Source organism: Heptranchias perlo, chromosome 2 (assembly GCF_035084215.1).
Source record: "Heptranchias perlo isolate sHepPer1 chromosome 2, sHepPer1.hap1, whole genome shotgun sequence".
NCBI lineage: Eukaryota > Metazoa > Chordata > Chondrichthyes > Hexanchiformes > Hexanchidae > Heptranchias > Heptranchias perlo.
This window is the reverse complement of record NC_090326.1, coordinates 127,104,874-127,126,076: the sequence shown is the minus strand read 5'-3', so window position 1 is coordinate 127,126,076 and position 21,203 is coordinate 127,104,874. Positions and strand designations below refer to the sequence as shown.

The 21,203-nt window shown below is 41.9% G+C and overlaps 1 protein-coding gene across 1 annotated transcript in view; it reads right to left on the bottom strand.

Annotated features, from left to right (window-relative positions):
• plxdc2b (plexin domain containing 2b) overlaps positions 1–21,203 on the bottom strand; it is a 390,151-nt gene that overhangs the window by 134,578 nt on the left and 234,370 nt on the right. The window contains exons 6-8 of the mRNA XM_068007092.1: positions 4,397–4,519; positions 2,658–2,776; positions 1,247–1,346 (exon numbers count right to left, since the gene is read on the bottom strand). Coding sequence (XP_067863193.1) covers positions 1,247–1,346; positions 2,658–2,776; positions 4,397–4,519 — 342 coding nt within the window. The remainder of the gene's footprint in view (positions 1–1,246; positions 1,347–2,657; positions 2,777–4,396; positions 4,520–21,203) is intronic.

The window sequence follows — 21,203 nt, the reverse complement described above, 5'->3', positions numbered from 1 at the left end:
AATAATATGCGGAGTAACTAAGCAATGGACCTATTAGGTATATAAACACTACGGTGTCAAGAAAATAAATTAATTTCAAGAGCCTATATTGTTCCAAATTCGTTGCTTTTCTTTTACTACTATTATTAAGTATGCAATTTAATCAGTTTCACAACTGTTCTACCATTTAATTGGGTAAACATAAAAATTCCTTAATAGCCAATCATACCTAAATGCTCAATTCCCACACTGATGTATGGTTAAAAGCATTCAATGTTTCTTGACGAAACACACACTTGAAATAGGCAGGTTATATTTCATACTTCAAAGCATCAATCATGGCAGAATTGTTTTGGGAAAGGTTTGGCGTGATAACACCCAGAAAGATCGATATCACATTTGACTAAACAAAGAAATAAGAATGTGTCAATAGAAATTATAAAGTGTATTACCAGCAGACAAAGGCGAGGCAATTGAGATTCTCTCAGCATTTCAATGAACCTACAAATAAGCTGAGGTGGCTAGACTTTCATTTCATTTTGACAGTAATTGACTAGAGCCATGTTTGATTTAACATCTCTAAAAAGAAATCACCAAGAGGACACACATATTTAAAGAACAGCTGACACTGGAGCTGCTCAGGCCAAACGTATTTAACAGTTCAGTCGAGCCACTGTCTCAGTCATTACATGCTAAAAGTCTCCTTTTCTGTGAATATACATAGTAAATTTCTGAGAATATCTGAGACCTCAACCTTTCAAAATCTTCTGGTTACTTGTCCACCATCTGTATATGCTGAAGGCTCTATAACTAGCCTGCTGTAAATCTAAACTTTCAATATTGCCAAATGAATATTGCCAACTGGCACAGGCACGATGGGCCGAATGGGCTCCTTCCATGCTCTATGATTCTACTTTTCACTTTCAAGTTAGCTGATTTGACTTAATTTCCTGCTGTTTGACTTAACTACTGCTGTTCTGTCTGCTTTCAGCGAATCTTAATAATGCAAGAAAAATGTTTTTTTTAAAAAACTGCAGTAGTCACTACCAGCACATTGTCTAAATACCCAACATTTCTGAAACTAAACAGGAACGTCAACTTCCAAAAATAAAATTTCTATTAAATATAGATCTCTATTGGTTATATTTTTAAATTTTAATTTGAGATAAACTTCTCCCTTGAAAATAGACTGGAAGCTCCCAGCTAATGTTTCTTATGGCCTGTGCAGCACGTGATCTGCTGACTGAATGACTGTAATTTCACGTACTGGGAATCTGCTGGATCTTGTGGACGACCACAAATGCATCGGAGAGTCCCACTTTGACTGGATGGTTGGCTGAGTTTATCTGTGTCACGGAAACAGGAATCTAGAGGACAGAAAAATCAATACATGTAGGATACTTTCAAAATGGATGGCTGTGATTATTCAGGCATTTCAATATGCAGATATTTTCTGTAGCTTTCCGTTTACTGTTTACTGATGATAGGTGGTTACGTTGTAATGAAACAGCATCTTCTCGGAGCTGCTTGTAGAATGTAAAACACCTGAAACTGTAAAACTACCTCGGTATTTCAATTATAGTTATATTCAGAAAACACGGCAGTATTAATATTCTGGCCATACGTACAAAAAATTACAATTCTGAACTATAACATATCCATAAATCAAGTTCTATTTCAAAATCAGCCACGTGCAGCTCACATTTATCAGTGAATGATTGATTCTTCAATTTGAACAAAGCCCTCTTTGTAAATAACTACTTTCAGTAATATAAATGAATTGTGATACTGCTGATAAAAATGATGTCACAAATGGTGAGTGCTAAATCGGATTAGCCATTTTCAATGCAAAATACAAGTAATCGGAATGTTCCATTTTTCTGTAATCTCAGTTTTGACAGCTACTCGTGAACAATATTTTTTTTATCAAGACTTTGGGTGGAGTAAGGGGCAAAAGCTTACTTTGTAGAAATCCATCAGAATGTCTCAAACTGGATTACAGAATGGTTTAAAATCTCACAACGCACAACAGTGATTAGACAATTTTTGTTATAGTAATAGTACCAGTCTTCTGTTTTTTAATCATTACTAAATCTCACAATGTACAAGAATGATTAGACATTTTTTGTTGAAGTAATAGTGCCAGTCTTCTGTTTTTTATTTATTCATTACCCCCTCCAGGATTTTCCTTGAAAATATAGAAGAAAATTAATATTTTGACTCAATCATCCCTTTGTCATCACTGTCTCAGATATGACAAACTGTGGAATGACCTTTATAGACAGTCAATGTTACAGAACAAGGATACTCACAACGGGAGTCATAAAGCTTCTTTGAAATTTAATTTCATCATGACCAGAGTGGGGTGTGGGATTTGAGACTGAATTTGACCCCCCTCCCCTCCCCCCCCCGTTATGGGAGACAAACGAGATCCAAGCCATAGAATCAATAAAAGGCAAACAAAATTACAACCCTAATTTGACCAAATCTATTTATCTCAAAATGACTGGTTGTGAATGGAAAAGCCGCTCCTCCATTCTTACCTGACTTTGAAGCCCTTTTTATGAGGTTAATCAAGTAACATCCATTGGAAAAACACTGGCTCAGGGACATTATTGCCAATTAATTAAGAAACATCTTTATGTTAATGCAGCATCTAAAGTAGCTGAAAAGCTCACCTCTTTGTAACCAAAAACAATCCGCCCATCGTTGTGCAGGGTAGCCTGGAAGGTGAAGCTTCCTAAATCGTAGTTGTCCTGTAGGTGAACGTTGTCCCACTGTACAACCAGAGTGGTACCTGTACATGCAAATAAATGGATATTAGTACAAATGATACCACATGGGTGTGCAGTACCTTCAAGCTAATCTGTGGAGCAGTGCTACTGTCTGGCAGGGGGGCATACTTCTCCAGAAAAATTTGAATTTAACAATTTATTTGGTGCATTTCCAGCATTTTGGATGAATATAAGCATTCCATTTTTTAAAAATTTATAAAAAGAAAAGGCAAATTTACAATTTTCACTGGAGACTGCAGCTGAAGACAGTGGATAGAATTTTTATGTGGGTTCCCTGCTCTCCTGCCGTAACTTTGCCAGAAGATTGGAAGAAATCCTGGAGAAACGGCATAAACAGCCATTTACACAGTTTCTCTGGATTTCTGCTGATATTCCGCCAAAGCTATGGTGGGAGATCGGAAGAACTCCTATGAAAATTACTGGGGAATGTCTGGTAGCAGTCGTGGCAGCAGTAGGTCACCTTACTTTGAGGAGGAGACAGTTGAAATATTGCTTACATAGAATTACAACAGGCCCTTCAGCCCAACCAGATCGTGTTGGTGTTTATCCTAATCCCACTTGCCCACTCTGTTCCCATATCCCTTTATCCCTCTTTCCTTCAACTGCCTTCCTAATCTATTCTAAAATGTTGATATGGTCTCTGCTTCAATCACTAACTCTGGTGTGGAGCTTCTTGACTCTTAAGTGGTGGGTAGTTCATCACATTCCTGACTTAAGCCTTGTAGATGGCGGAGAGGCTTTGAGGAGTCAACAGGTGTAGACTTGTCGCAGAATACCCAGCCTCTGTCCTGTTCTTGTAGCCACGGTGTTGATATGGCTGGTCCAGTTAAGTTTCTGGTCAATGGTGACCCCAGGATGTTGATGGCAGGGATTTGGCGAGGGTGGTGCCATTGAAGGTGAAGGGGAGGTGGTTGTGCCATTTCTTTTAGAGATGATTATTAGCCAGCACTTATGTAGCCATGAATGTTGCCTGCCACTTCTCAAGCCAAGCCTGGATGTTGTCCAGGTCCTGCTGTAGGCTGGTTGGGGCTGCTTTATTATCAGAGGAGTTTTGAATTAACACCGTAGCAATATCTGCATACAGCCCACCCTTGACTTTATGATGGAGGGAAGGTCATTGATGAAGACGATTGGAACAACGACATTACCCTGAAAAAATCCTATAGTGATGTTCTTAGGCTTTCTCATACATTCAGCCAAACCAATCAACAACAACAACTTGCATTTATATGGTGCCTTTATCGTAGTAAAACGTTAAATCAGAATGAATAGCGCCAACGGTAAGAGTACGGCTCACTAACTTTAGGATTTGCAGATTTCAGCCCAGTGCATTGTTACCAGCTTAGCAAGTGTTCAGCACCATCATTATAGGTGGTTCCCATTGACTGTTCAGCTATTTATCCATTCTAACCCCAAGAAGTCCCCCTGGCTAAAAGAGTACACTCCAGTATCTGAGTTAGAAAACTTATAGAAATCAAAGGACCCTGCTCTTTACTCATATTTACCACACACACAGGAATTTATAGTCATATTTTAGGGAAGCAAAATATGAATTGCCTTTTTTTTTTGTTACTTGTACTCAAATCTGTTCTGCAAGATATTTCAATAAAACTAGTACTTACCATTGTCAAAGTATCTGACAGTCGAATTCCTAGACACACTTGGATCGAAGTTAGCCATCAGTGGTGCGATGTACTGGGTGGCTGTTAACATACGGTGTACAACTTCTCCCGTGTAGATAAAACCTACAAGACATATAAATAATACAACTCTCATAGAACAATTAATGAACCAACTGTGTTTTTTCACCAAGGAGAAACGAAAACCTCAAAGCAAAGTATTACATAGAAATTACAACAGGGAAACAAGGCTGTTCAGCCTAATCAGTCTGTATTGGTGTTTATCCTTCACACAAACAGTCCTAAACCCGTGTGCCCACCCTGTTCCCATGTCCCTTTATTCATTTTTTTTTCAACCACCAAACAAATTCAAGAAAAGTTATGAATAAATGGTTAAGTAAAGTCTGTACCCACAGCATTCAGCAGCAACCTGGGATACTTCCATGCCATAACAGCAGGCTGTACCTGAACAGTCATTTGAACCTCACATTTTGATTGGTTTGTCCTTACACAGGGTTCACAAAGCCAGGCGTAGGGAGTCAGCAAATCAGAAAGGGAGAGAGAAAGGGTGTGGATCAGGGAGAGAAAAAACGTCGAGCATAGAGCCACAGAAACCAGAATAAGGAGCCACAGTGCTCAATGAGAGAGAGAGAGAGAGAAATCTTCAGTGAGATATAGAGCCTGGAGCAAAATGACACAAAAACTGGAGTGGGATGAGAGAGAGTCTGGTGAGGTTGAACTTTATTAAATTAGACATTCAAAATTAGCTGGTCAATAATATTAATGCCACATGTGGTTCTACAAAGTGACAAACTACAAGACAAGATTTGAAAATAAAAGCTGTCAGAAATTCAGTAATAGAAATCCTACAACAACCTGGTAAGTTTATATTTTGTCAATTTATGAAAGTTCTGCTCAAAAATGTTACCACCACTGGCCTAGAAGAACAAAAGATTGTTATACCGAACATATGAGCAATCCTCAAAATACCCAGTTCTACCACAGCTGAAGGGCCTGACAAGCCACGTCAGTCAATTTACTGTTCATAATTCAAACACCAGGACATAAAGTACATTTGAAACCCCCTAGCTTCAAGATCTTTGTACAGGTGGATACTCAATGAACCATCTCGAAAGAGGCAACTTGTCCATTGTCGCCCATCCTATTCAATGTTGTCATTAATTATGTCTTCAATGGCATCGAAAGGGTATTTCTGAAAGAACTGCAGTGCTCCATTTCACAGATATTTTCTTGCTGGTGGACTTACCTGAAGGAACTACTGTGCTCTATTCACCATCTTGAATAATAGGTTAATCGATGAGATATGGAGAAGGGTGTCTCTCAGTATGGTATTACTTCTTTTTTTTACTTGAAGAAGGGACATCAAAGGTATTAATTAAAGTATAAAAAATAAACAGCCCTCATGTATCAATAAATCAACAACTGTCTGTCCCAATTATTGATTCTTATTGGTATCTGGGAGCCAACTTCCACCTGGACATAGCCCTTTAAGCCTGCGCTAAGAAGGACCAAATCGCACTTTGGACTTTCTTGTCTTTCTTAAAACAGATTAAGCTTGTGTCATACAAGACAATTGCCCTTCATGGATCAGAACTCTGAAGGAATACAACAGAAAGGCTTCCTCTGACCAACGTGCATGTTCCAGGCCTATACCAACTTGCCACTATGTATTTGATTGAGTTTTTTGATAAGGTAACAGAGAGGGTTGATGAGGGCAATGCGGTTGATATGGTGTATATGGACTTCAAAGAGGCGTTTGATAAAGTGCCGCATAATAGGCTTGTCAGCAAAGTTGAAGCCCATGGAATAAAAGGGGCAGTGGCAGCACGGATACAAAATTGGCTAAGGGACAGAAAACAGAGAGTAGTGGTGAACGGTTGTTTTTCGGACTGGAGGAAGGTATACAGTGGTGTTCCCCAGGGGTCAGTGCTGGGACCACTGCTTTTCTTGATAATACATTAATGACTTGGACTTGGGTGTACAGGGCACAATTTCAAAATTGCGGATGACACAAAACTTGCAAGTGTAGTGAACAGTGAGGAGGATAGTGATAGACTTCAAGAGGATATAGACAAGCTGTGGAATGGGTGGACACATGGCAGATGAAATTCAACGCAGAGAAGTGCGAAGTGATACATTTTGGTAGGAAGAATGGGGAGAGGCAATATAAACTAAAGGGTACAATTCTAAAGGAGGTGCAGGAACAGAGAGACCTGGGGGTATATGTGCACAGGTCATTGAAGGTGGCAGGGCAGGTTGAGAAAGAGGTTAAAAGAACATATGGGATCCTGGGCTTTATATATACAGGCATAGGAGGTTATGATGAACCTTTATAAAACACTAGTTCGGCCACAACTGGAGTATTGTGTCCAATTCTGGGCACCGCACTTAAGGAAGGATGTGCAGAGCTTAGAGAGGGTGCAGAAAACATTTACTAGAATGGTTCCAGGGATGAGGGATTTCAGTTACGTGGATAGACTGGAGAAGCTGGGGTTGTTCTCCTTAGAGCAGAGAAGGTTGAGAGGAGATTTGATAGAGGTGTACAAAATCATGAGGGGTCTAGACAGAGTGGATAGAGAAACTCTTCCCATTGGCAGAAGGGTTGAGAAGCAGAGGGCACAGATTTAAGGTGATTGGCAAAAAAACCAAAGGCGACACGAGGAAGAGGTTTTGATCTGGAATACATTGCCTGAAAGAGTGGTGGAGGCAGATTCAATCGTGGCTTTCGGGAAATGGATAAGTACTTGAAGGGAAAAAATCTGCAGGGCCACGGGGAAAGGGCAGGGGAATGGAACTAACTGGATTGCTCTTGCAGAGAGCTGGGACAGGCTCGACAGACCGAATGGCCTCCTTCTGTGCTGCAACCATTCTATGATTCTATTCTGGAAGGGCTCAGCGGGAAGCCCACCAGTACTCTGCTCCTAGTCTATGTGGTTTGATAAATTCCATTACTGCTCTGCGCGTTCTTGGGACTCCCTGTGCCTTGGCTCTGTCAACCTGCAACTGAGTTCTTTAGACTTTGGTAAATGGGGCATATCCCCATGGGGAGATAGCAACTGCCTATGTGGATTTCTTGGCAGATTGGTTAGGAGACTGAAACATGCTGATGAGTTTCTAGGCATATCAGACACTGGCCAATAAAAAATGGTACAGAATAAGCCATTTACATCAGTGGCTAGAGTGGATCTGTGTCTTTGACCCATTAATGTAATATGGTGGACTTTAAACTTTGGCTACTACAATTCTTGAATAAAACATTGGTTGACACATGCTTTTCCTCCTCTGTGTTGCTTTGTCCAATAACCAATATATTTTTGTGCAGAACAAACTGTATTCCTTGGAAAAATATCAAAGAGCACCGTTGTAATCTGAAGAGCTTTGTATTTGTACAGAAGCGCATTGATTGTCAGAGCCAGATTACTTAGGCAGGAAAACTTTGGTTTTGAAAGAAGATTTGGTAGATTTTTACACAACTGAAGAATAGGTGCTACAGAAATAAACAAAGAGTAAATCCCATGTATCAATTATTGTTAAAACATGTTTTGAGTTACATTGATAGCAATGTTTGAAGATGAGATTCTTCTTTTAATGAAAAGTGGGAGAATGTAATTTTTCTGCATAACTAACTGTTAACTAAATCTCTTTGCCATGGATGACATATTTCAAAGCTGCATGTTACTGCATTTTTCATCTGTGTTGTTTAATACAGAGGAAAAAAAGCAGCCACCCATCTGATTTTCACTCTTGTGTAAATTTATAGGTCAGCCAATTCTGCTGTGAAATATAATGAATACTGAATATTCCTTTCAAAAATACAAGGAATTGTTTCAATGATATAAAAGAGAATTTTGCTCCATTATTCTTTCTAAATTTACCCTGATCTCCTTATGTTAGAAAGCAGCAAACTTACCAAAACTAGCTTCCCTATTTATTATTCTGAAGATCCCTCCAGCTTCTGTTTATTATTCTGATTGTTCCTTTTGGAGAGACTCTAGTATGTTACAAACCGCAATCGACCAATCCATGCGAAAGACCTGTTAGTTAACTCTAAATAAAGTTTAATTAGTACCTTATATACCACCCGGGTGTCATTATACCAACTTATTTGAGCAAGGTCATCCAGGTCAGTTCATTTAATCAATGCAAGGTAATCTCTTGTACACATCACCAGTAGGCACATACTGTTTTAAATTATGGGACTGTTTGATTGTTTTGTGTTCTTTTCCCACACAGCTCGGTGGGTAGTACTATGGCCTCTGAGTCAGAAGGTTGTGGCTTCAAGTCTCACTCCAGAGACTTGAGCACAAAATCTAGGCTGACACTCCAGTGCTGTGTTGAGGGAGTGCTGCATTGTTGGACATGCCGTCTTTCAGATGAGATGTTAAACTGAGGCCCTGTCTGCCCTCTCAGGTGGACGTAAAAGATCCTACGGCACTATTTCGAAGAAGATCAGGGGAGTTATCCCTGGTGTCCTGGCCAATATTTATCCTCAACCAACATCGCTAAAAAATAAACAGATTATCTGGTCATTATCAAATTGCTGTTCATGGGACCTTGCTGTACGCAAATTGGCTGCCGCATTTCCTACATTACAACAGTGACTACACTTCAAAAAATACTTCATTGGCTGTAAAGCGCTTTGGGATATCTTGAGGTCATGAAAAGCACTATATAAATGTAAGTCTTTCTTTCTTTGATTGTTTTGTGTTCTTTTTCCACACAGTATTACTTTGGGCAAGGTAAGTATTATGTGTCAGTCTGCTGGAAGAATTTCTTTTGTGAGAGCGTCTCAAACATTATATGCGCAGGCGATTCAGGCAGAACTATTTTACACAAAAAGGCGATAAGACACTTGGGGATGAATTTATTCAGAGCTTCTCCCGCACTGCCACCATCACTTCACTAGAAGTGTGGATGAAAACTGGTTTACGCCGCACTTCCAGTGAAAGTACGCTGGCGGAGCAGGAGCAGCAACAGCTCCGAGGAAATTCCCAACCTTGGAATTAGTTACCAGTGAAGACTTTTGAAGCAAATATAATAAAATGAGTTGTAAGGATAAATCAACGTTTCTGCCGAAAATAAAAATTGAAGAAATTCTTGACGAAATACTGTGTTCGCCTAGGGTCTGAAATTGCTTTTAAGCTGGCTTGTCCCGACAAAGGCACTGGTCAGGGACTCTCATGGGGAAGTGTTCTAAAGAGGCACTCCCCAAGATCAATTAGAACTATTACTATTTGTGAAGGTACAATAAAGAATGAAAAACAAATTCAAAATACAAACTACAAAGTAGGGAGATAAACTATAAGTCAAAAATGTCAAAACGTCAAGGGCCTTAGGTGAGATGAGGAGGAACGTCTTCATGCAGAGGGTTGTGAATCTTTGGCATTCTCTACCCCAGTGGGCTGTGGATGCTGAGTCGTTGAATATATTCAAGGCTGAGATGGATAGATTTTTGGACTCTAGGGGAATCAAGGGACATGGGGATCGGACAGGAAAATGGAGTTGAGGTCGAAGATCAGCATTGATCTGATTGAATGGCGGAGCAGGCTCGAGGGGCCGTATGGCCTATACCCTTTCCTATTTCTTATGTTCTTATTCATCATACATGTTTTAGTCATTCAGTAGCCTTGGGGTCAGCATTGTGGAGTCTGGAGAGACCACCTGGTAGACCAGCATGAAATGGGCAGACATTCAATAGATGTGCAGCATCCTCAACTGCACTGCAGCTACACAGAACGCTGTTCCAGAGTACCTAGGTCCGGTTATTTGCCACACAACTTACTACCCCACATCTAAAATGGTTGCATCACAAATGGCATGAGATGATATATTGATTTTTTGTTATTAGCTCTTTATATAATCAAGTGGAGCGTGATATTTTGACATTTTCAACACTTCCTGCCACTCAACTTTTGCCACCATACTTAACGTTTCATAATCCCCCCACTACTTCAGAATAACTCCCCAAAATAACCCCTCCGAATAACAGATAACGAACTTTGCACTTCCATTAAAGAAAGCAAAAAAGAAAGAGCAACATTTATATCGCGCTTTCATGACTTCAGGATGTCCCAGCCAATTAAGTACTTTTGAAGTGTAATCACTCATAACGTAGGGAAACACGCAGCCAATTTGCATACAGCAAGGTCCCATAAACAGCACTGAGGTAATGACCAGATAATCTGTTGTAGAGATTTTGGTTGCAGCACTCCCTGATAATTACGGTGTCAGCCGTGGCTCAGTTGGTAGCACACTTGCCTCTGAGTCATAAGGTTATGGGTTCAAATCCCACTCTATAGAGACTTGAGCACAAAATCCAGACAGACACTTCAGTGCAGTACTGAGGGAGTGGTGTAGTGTCGGAGGTACAGTCCTTGGATGCGATCTTAAACCGAGGCCCTGTCTGCCCTCTCAGGTAGACATAAAAGATCCCATGGCACTATATTGAAGAAGAGCAGGGGAATTACATAGGATGTATAGCACAGAAACAGGTCATTTGGCCCAACAGGTCCATGCTTGTGTTTATGCTTCACACGAGCCTTCTTCCTCCCTCCCTGCTTCATCTAACCCTATTAGCATATCCTTTTAGTCTTTTCTCCCTCATGTGTTTATCTAGCTTTCCCTTAAATGCATCTATGCTGGTCGTCTCAACTACTCCTTGTGGTAGTGAGTTCCACATTCTAACAATTCTCTGGGTAAAGAAGTTTCTCCTGAATTCTCTGTTTGATTTATTAATGACCATCTTATATTTATGGCTCCTAGTTCTGGTCTCCCCCGCAAATAGAATCATCTTCTCTATGTCTACCTTATCAAACCCTTTCATAATCTTAAAGACCTCTATCAGGTCACCCCTTAGTCTTCTCTCCTCTAGAGAAAAGAGCCCTAGTCTGCTCAATCTTTCCTGCTAAGGTATAATCTCTCAGTTCTGGTATCACCCTAGTAAATCTTTTTTGCACCTCCTCAGTGTCCTGGCCAATATTTATTCCTCAACCAACATCACTTAACAGATCATCTGGTCATTATCACATTGTTGTTTGTGGGATCTTGCTGTGCGCATATTGGTTGCCGCATTTCCTACATTACAACAGTGGCTACACTTCAAAAAAAAAAGTACTTCATTGGCTGTAAATCACTTTGGGATGTCCTGAGGTTGTCCCTATATAAATGCAAGTCTTTATTTAAAGAAAGCTAGTCTGGCTCCTAGTTCTGGTCTCCATGCCTACTTGAGGATCTTCCAAGAATAAATAGCCTCCAATTGACTTGAGAATGGCACAGCAGTTACAACCGTGGCCTATAAAAGAGACAACAAATTATACACAAAGCTACACTCTAGAAGCACAATATTACATTGCACATTACATAGTATAATGCTGATGTCCTTATAAAACAACATATTCTACAAAGTCCGAGGAGAACTGCTAGTATTTGAAATAATGGGGCACAGACTTCTTAGTTAAGAATACTTTTGTGCTCCGTTTCTGCAACACTGCAAACAATGTGACGTAAGTTCAGATTCTCGACTTGTTCAGACTGAGCATTCCATACTATATTTTCATGTTAGGGTGAAACTACTCCACTCCACCTTCATCATTTGGTAGTTTCTAACTAGAGCGATGTTTAAAGAAAGGGATAGGGCTTTCTTCCCATATTCATATAGGGTCCCTCTAATGCTCTCTATCCAGTGTCCTGTGCTAGGCTGAAGGGAACATTGACAGATAGAACTCTTACTTACCATGATGTGCCTCTTTTGACAGTGTATTTATCAATCAAGAATATTCATATTCAAAGCAGGCAAATCACCAGGGCTTACAGATCTTAGTGATTGTTTTCTTCAGAGTAACCCACATATATCCATCACAAACAATTCATTTTAATAGTTTCTTTTGACAAAAGGAACCGTGAAAATATCTACCCTAACAATATAGAAATTCACCTTGGTCTGATTTGTTTTTAAACACTGTCCAAGATTTCCCCAGAAGGGAAGCTACTTACTTTCGTAACACATAGTTGTCGACCCACTTGTATATGTTGCAGTTATCTGTCCATCTCAATGACCTTATTCTGAAATCCTACACACCACTGACAATTCAGACAACTCCTGATGTCATGAACTGATTTATAGCTAGAGCTCACAGCCCACTTTTTCTGTTCATACCATATCTTTAGTGCAGGATGTAAGCAGCTCCAGCAAAAATTGACCATCACCAACAAGCTAGAAGTGTACCCTCCAGATCTATGATATGAATTTACTGCGCTGCCATTAAAAATTGATCATTTACTGTAGCTTTGTTAAAGAAAATCAAGCTTATTCATAAAGACAGCTGCCTTTGTATGTTTCTGGTTGAGAGAGCCCAGGACACTCACTGGTTCACAGACAGGAGTAACTGTAAAGCGACACTCCTTGGGGCAGCTTTAGGACCATGTAACAGATGCAAATGCTCGGGGCCCTGAGCAAATCTAGTGAAAGGACACCTATGCAATGGTAATAGCTTATCCTGATCATTTTGTCGACTATTTTTATGTTACCTATTGCAAACGTGCTTTTTCATGGTCATACCTGTGCAGATTTGCCACCAAGCTAAATATGTAGCATTTAATATCATTGCCTAGTAAAATGTAGAGGCCGCAAACTGAACCTTTGCACAGGGTCCCCGCAAAGCAAACGCAGCTCCTGGACAGGAGTGTCTCCACATGTCAGAATGAGAAGCTAATATTGTTTGCACAGTTTTCTGTTTTTTCCATGGTATCTGATGCCGAATAAGGTGGACTGAAAGTATTTCCAATGGGTTATTGTCTGCTCTGAGAGAACTCTGATTTGGAAAAGTACTGGCTGACTCGAGCTCAGGTACAATAATAAATATTAGGTAAAAGTCCTATCTGGGGTGCTTGCATTTAGGGGGAAAACACGCAGTAAATGTATTTTCCTAATTAACTCAGAGTTGTGACCTCCTCAAAAATCAATAACATAGCAGACTGTTTTTAAATGACATGACAGCTGTGTTTCTTTCAGTGAAGTCTAAAAGGTCAAGAAAGGTTTCTACTCCAGCTCAACTTCTGTTATCTGTCTTGACTCTCCAGGCTAATTGCACTAAAAGTCAATAGCTGATTTTCACATCAATTGCCCAATTACACAATGATGCCATGTGTGCGGAATTCTGGGATAAGTGTGGTAAACAGTAATGGCATCCGCACATAAATTTAATTTGGTAGGGAAAAAACATGAGGCTAAAGAGAAAGCAGAGGAGTCAGACAGGACATAGAGCAATGCACAAGAGGATTGATGGTGGACAGATAGAGAAGGCCAAGGGTACAGACAGAGATGCAAGAATCAATTCTGATCAAGACTGAGAATCAAAAGTACCATAGAAATTTGTCTACTTTGCTGCTTAAATATAATTTACCATGCAATAGATGGTCCAACAATATCACCAAAACATGAAAACTCGTAGATAACTACACAAATTTAACTTGTTTACCTAGCTCTACAGATGGTTTTGCCAAAGAATCAGAGCTGAAGCAAACTTCTCAGTCCAAATTTGGCCAAAATAGGAACAGAAAATGATCTGCTCCTTTAAAAAAAATATGGAGGACATGTAAAGAGGTACAGTTTCATGAATTGTGACCCTTTTGTACATATAAAACAATATTTTGGAAATCGCAGTAAATGATTATGCCCTACTTTTATTGGTGATCAGAACAGAAGTGCTTCAAACAATAAGCAGGTGAATATCGATGATTTGAGAGACACTCTCCTACTTGCATTGCTAGTCTAGTTTTTTGGGAAAATTTGAATGGTGGAACGCTATACGGGGTAATTTAATGATTTCTGCTCCCAGCAGGAAAGTCCTGTAGGGCCACGAACCCAAAATGCCGATTTGTGCTTCTAGTGGGTGACGGTCCACGCCAGGAGCATGTAATCATTAAGCTTAACCAATGAAGTCTAATTTTGATGAATTCAGATGGGCGGAACAGTGGCAAATGGAATTTAACCCGGAAAAGTGCGAGGTGATGCACTTTGGAGGGACTAACAAGGCAAGGGAATACACAATGAATGGGAAGACCCTAGGCAAGACAGAGGGTCAGAGGGATCTTGGTGTGCAAGTTCACAGATCCCTGAAGGCGGCGGAACAGGTAGATAAGGTGGTAAAGAAGGCAAATGGGATACTTGCCTTTATTAGCCGAGGCATAGAATATAAGAGCAAGGAGGTTATGATGGAGCTGTATAAAACACTGGTTAGGCCACAGCTGGAGTACTGTGTGCAGTTCTGGTCGCCGCACTACAGGAAGGATATGATCGCTTTGGAGAGGGTGCAGAGGAGATTCACCAGGATGTTACCAGGGCTGGAGCGCTTCAGCTATGAAGAGAGACTGGGAAGATTGGGTTTGTTTTCCTTGGAGCAGAGGAGGCTGAGGGGGGACATGATTGAGGTGTACAAAATTATGAGGGGCATAGATAGGATGGATACTAAGGAGCTTTTTCCCTTCGTTGAGGGTTCTATAACAAGGGGGCATAGATTCAAGGTAAAAGGCGGGAGGTTTAGAGGGGATTTGAGAAAGAACTTTTTCACCCAGAGGGTGGTTGGAGTCTGGAACTCACTGCCTGAGAGGGTTGTGGAGGCAGGAACCCTCACAACATTCAAGAAGCATTTGGATGAGCACTTGAAATGCCATAGCATACAAGGCTACGGACCAAATGCTGGAATATGGGATTAGATTAGACTGGGCTTGATGGCCGGCGCGGACACGATGGGCCGAAGGGCCTCTATCCGTGCTGTGTAACTCTCTCTATGACTCTATTACCAGAAGATACAAAATAATTATTGGTCTTCACTTATTAGAATGCAAGACCTGCATGTTAAGTTGTTATTGCTTTTACCAGCATCACTTCATTAAATATGGTGGTATCCATTGTTTTCTTTTAATGCAGATATCCTGTTGAAAAGTCTGATGATTACAAGAAATAACAGAATAGCTCTACAGTACTCTGCACAACGCTATTTAAAATTTAATCATTCTAAAATGTCGGTCATTGATCATTTCTTACTTTTTTCTATCAATGATTGACCAATTCCTGATGATGTGGTGTGTGGTACTATAACAGACTATCACACTTACTGCCATATAGCAAGTGGGCTGAACTGTACTACCCTTGAGGTGATATGAAATTACATTCACTCCATGGTTTCTCGTAGAAATACATCATATTTGATGCTGTTTATGGCACTTTACCATGGGGAGGATGGAGGCAGAACTAACACCGCTCCAACGTAACTTGATTTATTTGCGAGACATTGGCCTCCTACACACCCAAAATTTATTTAACAAATAATATTTTATGAAAGATGCTTTCTTTGAGGGACAATTCTTCTGCTCAGCTTCATCTGTTGATTAAAGTTGATTCAAAGACTCCTGGTCCTCTTCCATTTGTAAAATAAAGTTACCTTGACATAACACCAACAATATGCCTTCATCACAAACGCACCACAGCACTCTCTAATGTACCAGTATGACATTTACATTTCCCTCACCAGCTGTCAATGTGATCTTTTAGAGTGAGGTTTCCAATTTAATATCTTTTGGAGCCAAAATACACACCATTCTGTGCTGTGGTCTTTTGAGTACAGGGAACTGGATTCAGGCTGCACAAATTCATTACACCTGACAGAGAAATCAAGAGTTTCATCCCATCCACCTGGGCGAGATTTAAACTTAGGTCTCAGAGTTGACAGTGCACATCACCCAATCCCCCAATTGCAGGAATCTAGAGTAATATAAAACTTGCATAGTTGCAAAATATTGGAAAAATATTATTTCTCAAGTAAAAGTCAGTATTTTTCTACATATGAGACACAAAGTGTAATCCCACTCTCTGGCTTACTCTCCAAACTTTAATATTTCTCTTTTTCAAGTAACTACACCTTTTTAAAAGAATTTATGGACTTTGCTTCCACAAAAGTTTGTGGCAGAAAATTCCACATTCATATCACCCGCTGTGTAAATATTTTTTCTCCAACCTCTCTTTAATTCTTTGTGATTATTTCAAATTTGTATTGTGAGCTGTTTGAAGATGTCTCTTGGAACAAGCATCCATATATTTTATCCTTTTCTGTCAATTGTAAGCTTGCTAGGGCAGCCGAGCATCACTTCCTGTGCCCCTTTCCCCAACAGTTGCAAGCACCAGCTCAGCGACACAGATCCAATAAGGATCTTGAGGAAGTAGCACTGAGTGAGTCACATTGCACAATGAAGGAGGAGCAAGTGATAATGTGTTCACGAAATTGTGTGTCAATTGTTTTTTATTCGTTCACGGGATGTGGGCGTCGCTGGCGAGGCCAGCATTAATTGCCCATCGTTAATTGCCCTTGAGAAGGTGGTGGTGAGCCGCCTTCTTGAACCACTGCAGTTCGTGTGGTGAAGGTTCTCCCACAGTGCGCTTAGGAAGGGAGTTCCAGGATTTTGACCCAGCGACGATGAAGGAACGGCGATACATTTCCAAGTCGGGATTGTGTGTGACTTGGAGGGGAACGTGCAGGTGATGTTGTTCCCATGTGCCTGCTGCTCTCGTCCTTCTAGGTGGTAGAGGTCGCGGGTTTGGGAGGTGCTGTTGAAGAAGCCTTGGCGAGTTGCTGCAGTGCATCCTGTGGATGGTACACACTGCAGCCACAGTGCGCCGGTGAAGGGAGTGAATGTTTAGGGTGTTGGTTGGGGTGCCAATCAATCGGGCTGCTTTGTCCTGGATGGTGTTGAGCTTCTTGAGTGTTGTTGGAGCTGCACTCATACAGGCAAGTGGAGAGTATTCCATCACATTCCTGACTTCTGCTTTGTAGATGGTAGAAAGGCTTTGGCGGGGGGGTCAGGAGGTGAGTCACTCACTGCAGAATACCCAGCCTCTGACCTGCTCTTGTAGGCACAGTAATTATATGGCTGGTCCAGTTAAGTTTCTGGTCAATGGTGACCCCCAGGATGTTGATGGTGGGGGATTCGGCGATGGTAATGCCGTTGAATGTCAAGGGGAGGTGGTTAGACTCTCTCTTGTTGGAGATGGTCATTGCCTGGCACATGTCTGGCACGAATGTTACTTGCCACTTATCAGCCCAACCCTGGATGTTGTCCAGGTCTTGCTGCATGCAGGCGCGGACTGCTTCTTTACCTGAGGGGTTGCGAATGGAACTGAACACTGTGCAGTCATCAGCGAACATCCCCATTTCTGACCTTATGATGGAGGGAAGGTCATTGATGAAGCAGCTGAAGATGGTTGGGCCTAGGACACTGCTTTGAGGAACTCCTGCAGCAATGTCCTGGGGCTAAGATGATTGGCTTCCAGCAACCACTACCATCTTCCTTTGTGCTAGGTATGACTCCAGCCACTGGAGAGTTTTCCCCCTGATTCCCATTGACTTCAATTTTACTCGGGCTCCTTGGTGCCACACTCAGTGAAATGCTGCCTTGATGTCAAGGGCAGTCACTCTCACCTCACCTCTGGAATTCAGCTCTTTTGTCCATGTTTGGACCAAGGCTGTAATGAGGTCTGGAGCCGAGTGGTCCTGGCGGAACCCAAACTGAGCATCGGTGAGCAGGTTATTGGTGAGTAAGTGCTGCTTGATAGCACTGTCGACGACACCTTCCATCACTTTGCTGATGATTGAGAGTAGACTGATGGGGCAGTAATTGGCCGGATTGGATTTGTCCTGCTTTTTGTGGACAGGATATACTTGGGCAATTTTCCACATTATCGGGTAGATGCCAGTGTTGTAGCTGTACTGGAACAGTTTGGCTAGAGGCGCGGCTAGTTCTGGAGCACAAGTCTTCAGCACTACAGCAGGGATGTTGTCGGGGCCAACGGCCTTTGCTGTATCCAGTGCACTCAGCCGTTTCTTGATATCACATGGAGCGAATCGAATTGGCTGAAGACTGGCTTCTGTGATGGTTGGGATATCGGGAGGGGGATGAGATGGATCATCCACTCGGCACTTCTGGCTGAAGATGGTTGCAAACCTTGTCTTTTGCACTCAGGTGCTGGACTCTGCCATCATTGAGGATGGGGATGTTTGCAGAGCCTCCTCCTCCCATTAGTTGTTTAATTGTCCACCACCATTCACGACTGGATGTGGCAGGACTGCAGAGCTTTAATCTGATCCGTTGGTTGTGGAATCGCTCAGCTCTGTCTATAGCATGTTGCTTCCGCTGTTTAGCATGCATGTAGTCCTGAGTTGTAGCTTCACCAGGTTGGCACCTCATTAGGTACACCTGGTGCTGCTCCTGGCATGCTCTTCTACACTCCTCATTGAACCAGGGTTGATCCACTGGCTTGTTGGTAATGGTAGAGTGAGGAATATGCCGGGCCATGAGGCTACAGATTTGTGCTCGATCACAATTCTGCTGCTGCTGATGGCCCACAGCGCCTCATGGATGCCCAGTTTTGAGCTGCTAGATCTGTTCTGAATTTATCCCATTCAGCACGATGGTGGTGCCACACAACATGTTGGATGGTGTCCTCAGTGCGAAGACGGGACTTCGTCTCCATGATGACTGTGCAGGTGGTCACTCCCACCAATACTGTCATGGACAGATGCATCTGCGACAGGTAGATTGGTGAGAACGAGGTCAAGTAGGTTTTGCTCTCGTGTTGGTTCGCTCACCACCTGCCACAGGCCCAGTCTGGCAGCTATGTCCTTCAGGACTCGGCCAGCTCGGTCAGTAGTGGTGCTACCGAGCCAGTCTTGGTGATGAACATTGAAGTCCCTCCCCAGAGTACATTCTGTGCCCTTGCTACCCTCAGTGCTTCCTCCAAGTGGTGCTCAACATGGAGGAGGACTGATTCATCAGCTGAGGGAGGATGGTCGGTGGTAATCAGCAGGAGGTTTCCTTGCCCATGTTTGACCTGATGCCATGAGATTTCATGGGGTCCGGAGTCAATGTTGAGGACTTCCAGGGCCACTCCTTCCTGACTGTATATCACTGTACCACCACCTCTGGTCGGTCTGTCCTGCCGGTGGGACAGGACAAACTCAGGGACGGTGGTGGAAGAGTCTGGGACATTGGCTGAAAGGTATGATTCTGTGAGTGTGGCTATCTCAGGCTGTTGCTTGACTAGTCCGTGGGACAGCTCTCCCAATTTTGGCACAAGTCCCCAGATGTTAGTGAAGAGGACTTTGCAGGGTCGACTGGGCTTGGTTTGCCTTTGTCTTGTCTGGTGCCTAGTGGTCCGTCTGGTTTTATTCTTATTATGACTTTTTTTAGCGAGATTGTACAACTGAGTTGCTTGCTAGGCCATTTCAGAGGGCAATTAAGAATCAACCACATTGCTGTGGGTCTGGAGTCACATATAGGCCAGACTGGGTAAGGACAGCAGGTTTCCTTCCCTAAAGGACATTAGTGAGCCAGATGGGTTTTTACGACAATTCGGTATTTTTATGGCCACCATTGCTGATACTAGTTTTAAATTCCAGATTTTATTTAATTAATTGAAATTAATTAATTAAATTTATATTCCCCAGCTGCCATGGCAGGATTTGAACTAATGACTCCGGATTATTAGTCCAGGTCCCTGGATTACTAGTCCAGTAACATAACCACTATGCTACTGTACCCGAGCACAGTAGCTGGAGAATTGGTGCTGGAGAAGGAGCATTTAAATGATGCTGATGGCCACATGGCTGCCATTAATAACACGTGCAGCAGTGTGGTGACAATCGACAGCCCTGACATGCAGCTGCTGCTATTCAATGGTAAGGAGATAAAAGTGCCGGCCATATTGACCAATACATAAGTCATGTCTTTGATCTATGTGTGGCCTGCAAACTGGTTGATACTGCTGCTGATATCTACGCTAATCTGGAAGGAGGCAAAGAGAGAAGAGTTGAGGGCAGTGGTGAACCTGACTTCTACTGGCAGTGTCGTCCCTGTGGCGCAGGTATCTTTGCAACTAGCTCCCTATTGACCTGGAGCTTATGGATGACCTCTGTCCTTGGTCATTGCCGGGTAGGTGTACAGGGCTTGCAGCTATGGTTATTGGCATAATGGCAAGTGTAGGCAGTCCATCTTTGATGCCCGTTCATTGCCTAGGCATGTCTTTTTCATCTCGTATTACTTCAATCATGAAATACTACATTTGAGATGCTTCAAAACCAACCAATCATTCATTTTTACCTGACTTGCCACCTGCCACAAGACTCCATGCCTTGCATGTCAAAGCCTTTCCACTCCCTGTCCTGTCAAAGTTTGTATTATAACAACTACTTGCATTTATATAGTGCCTGTAGCATAGGAAAAACATCCCAAAGTGCTTCAGTCATAAAAACAAAAGAATGCCAAGCCAAAGAAGGCGATATTAGGAGGGGTGACCAATGACTTGGTCAAAGTGGTGGGTTTTAAGGAATGTCTTAAAGGAGATCAGGGAGGTGGAGAGGCAGAGGAATTTAAGCAGGGAATTTCAATTTTCTGTTCTTTTGGAGTCTTTGTAAATTCTTCAATTATAATCAGCTGTGAAAAGGAGGTCTATTAATACAAAAATATGTTTGACAGTAACAAATATTGTATGTCAATCTTCTTTCCTAAAGCAAGAAAAGCTAAGCCAAACAATAGCTTATGAATACATAGGCTTTGTAAGTAACATCATATTATCTTACTGACACAAACCAATGCTTTTTGGTGCCAAAAAAATCAATTTTTTAGGACGTTGTAACACAAAATTACTACAGATGCTGATACACATCAGGCTGGTCAAGTTCTACCCATAATAAGAACATAAGAAATAGGAGCAGCAGTAGGCCATATGGTCCCTCAAGCC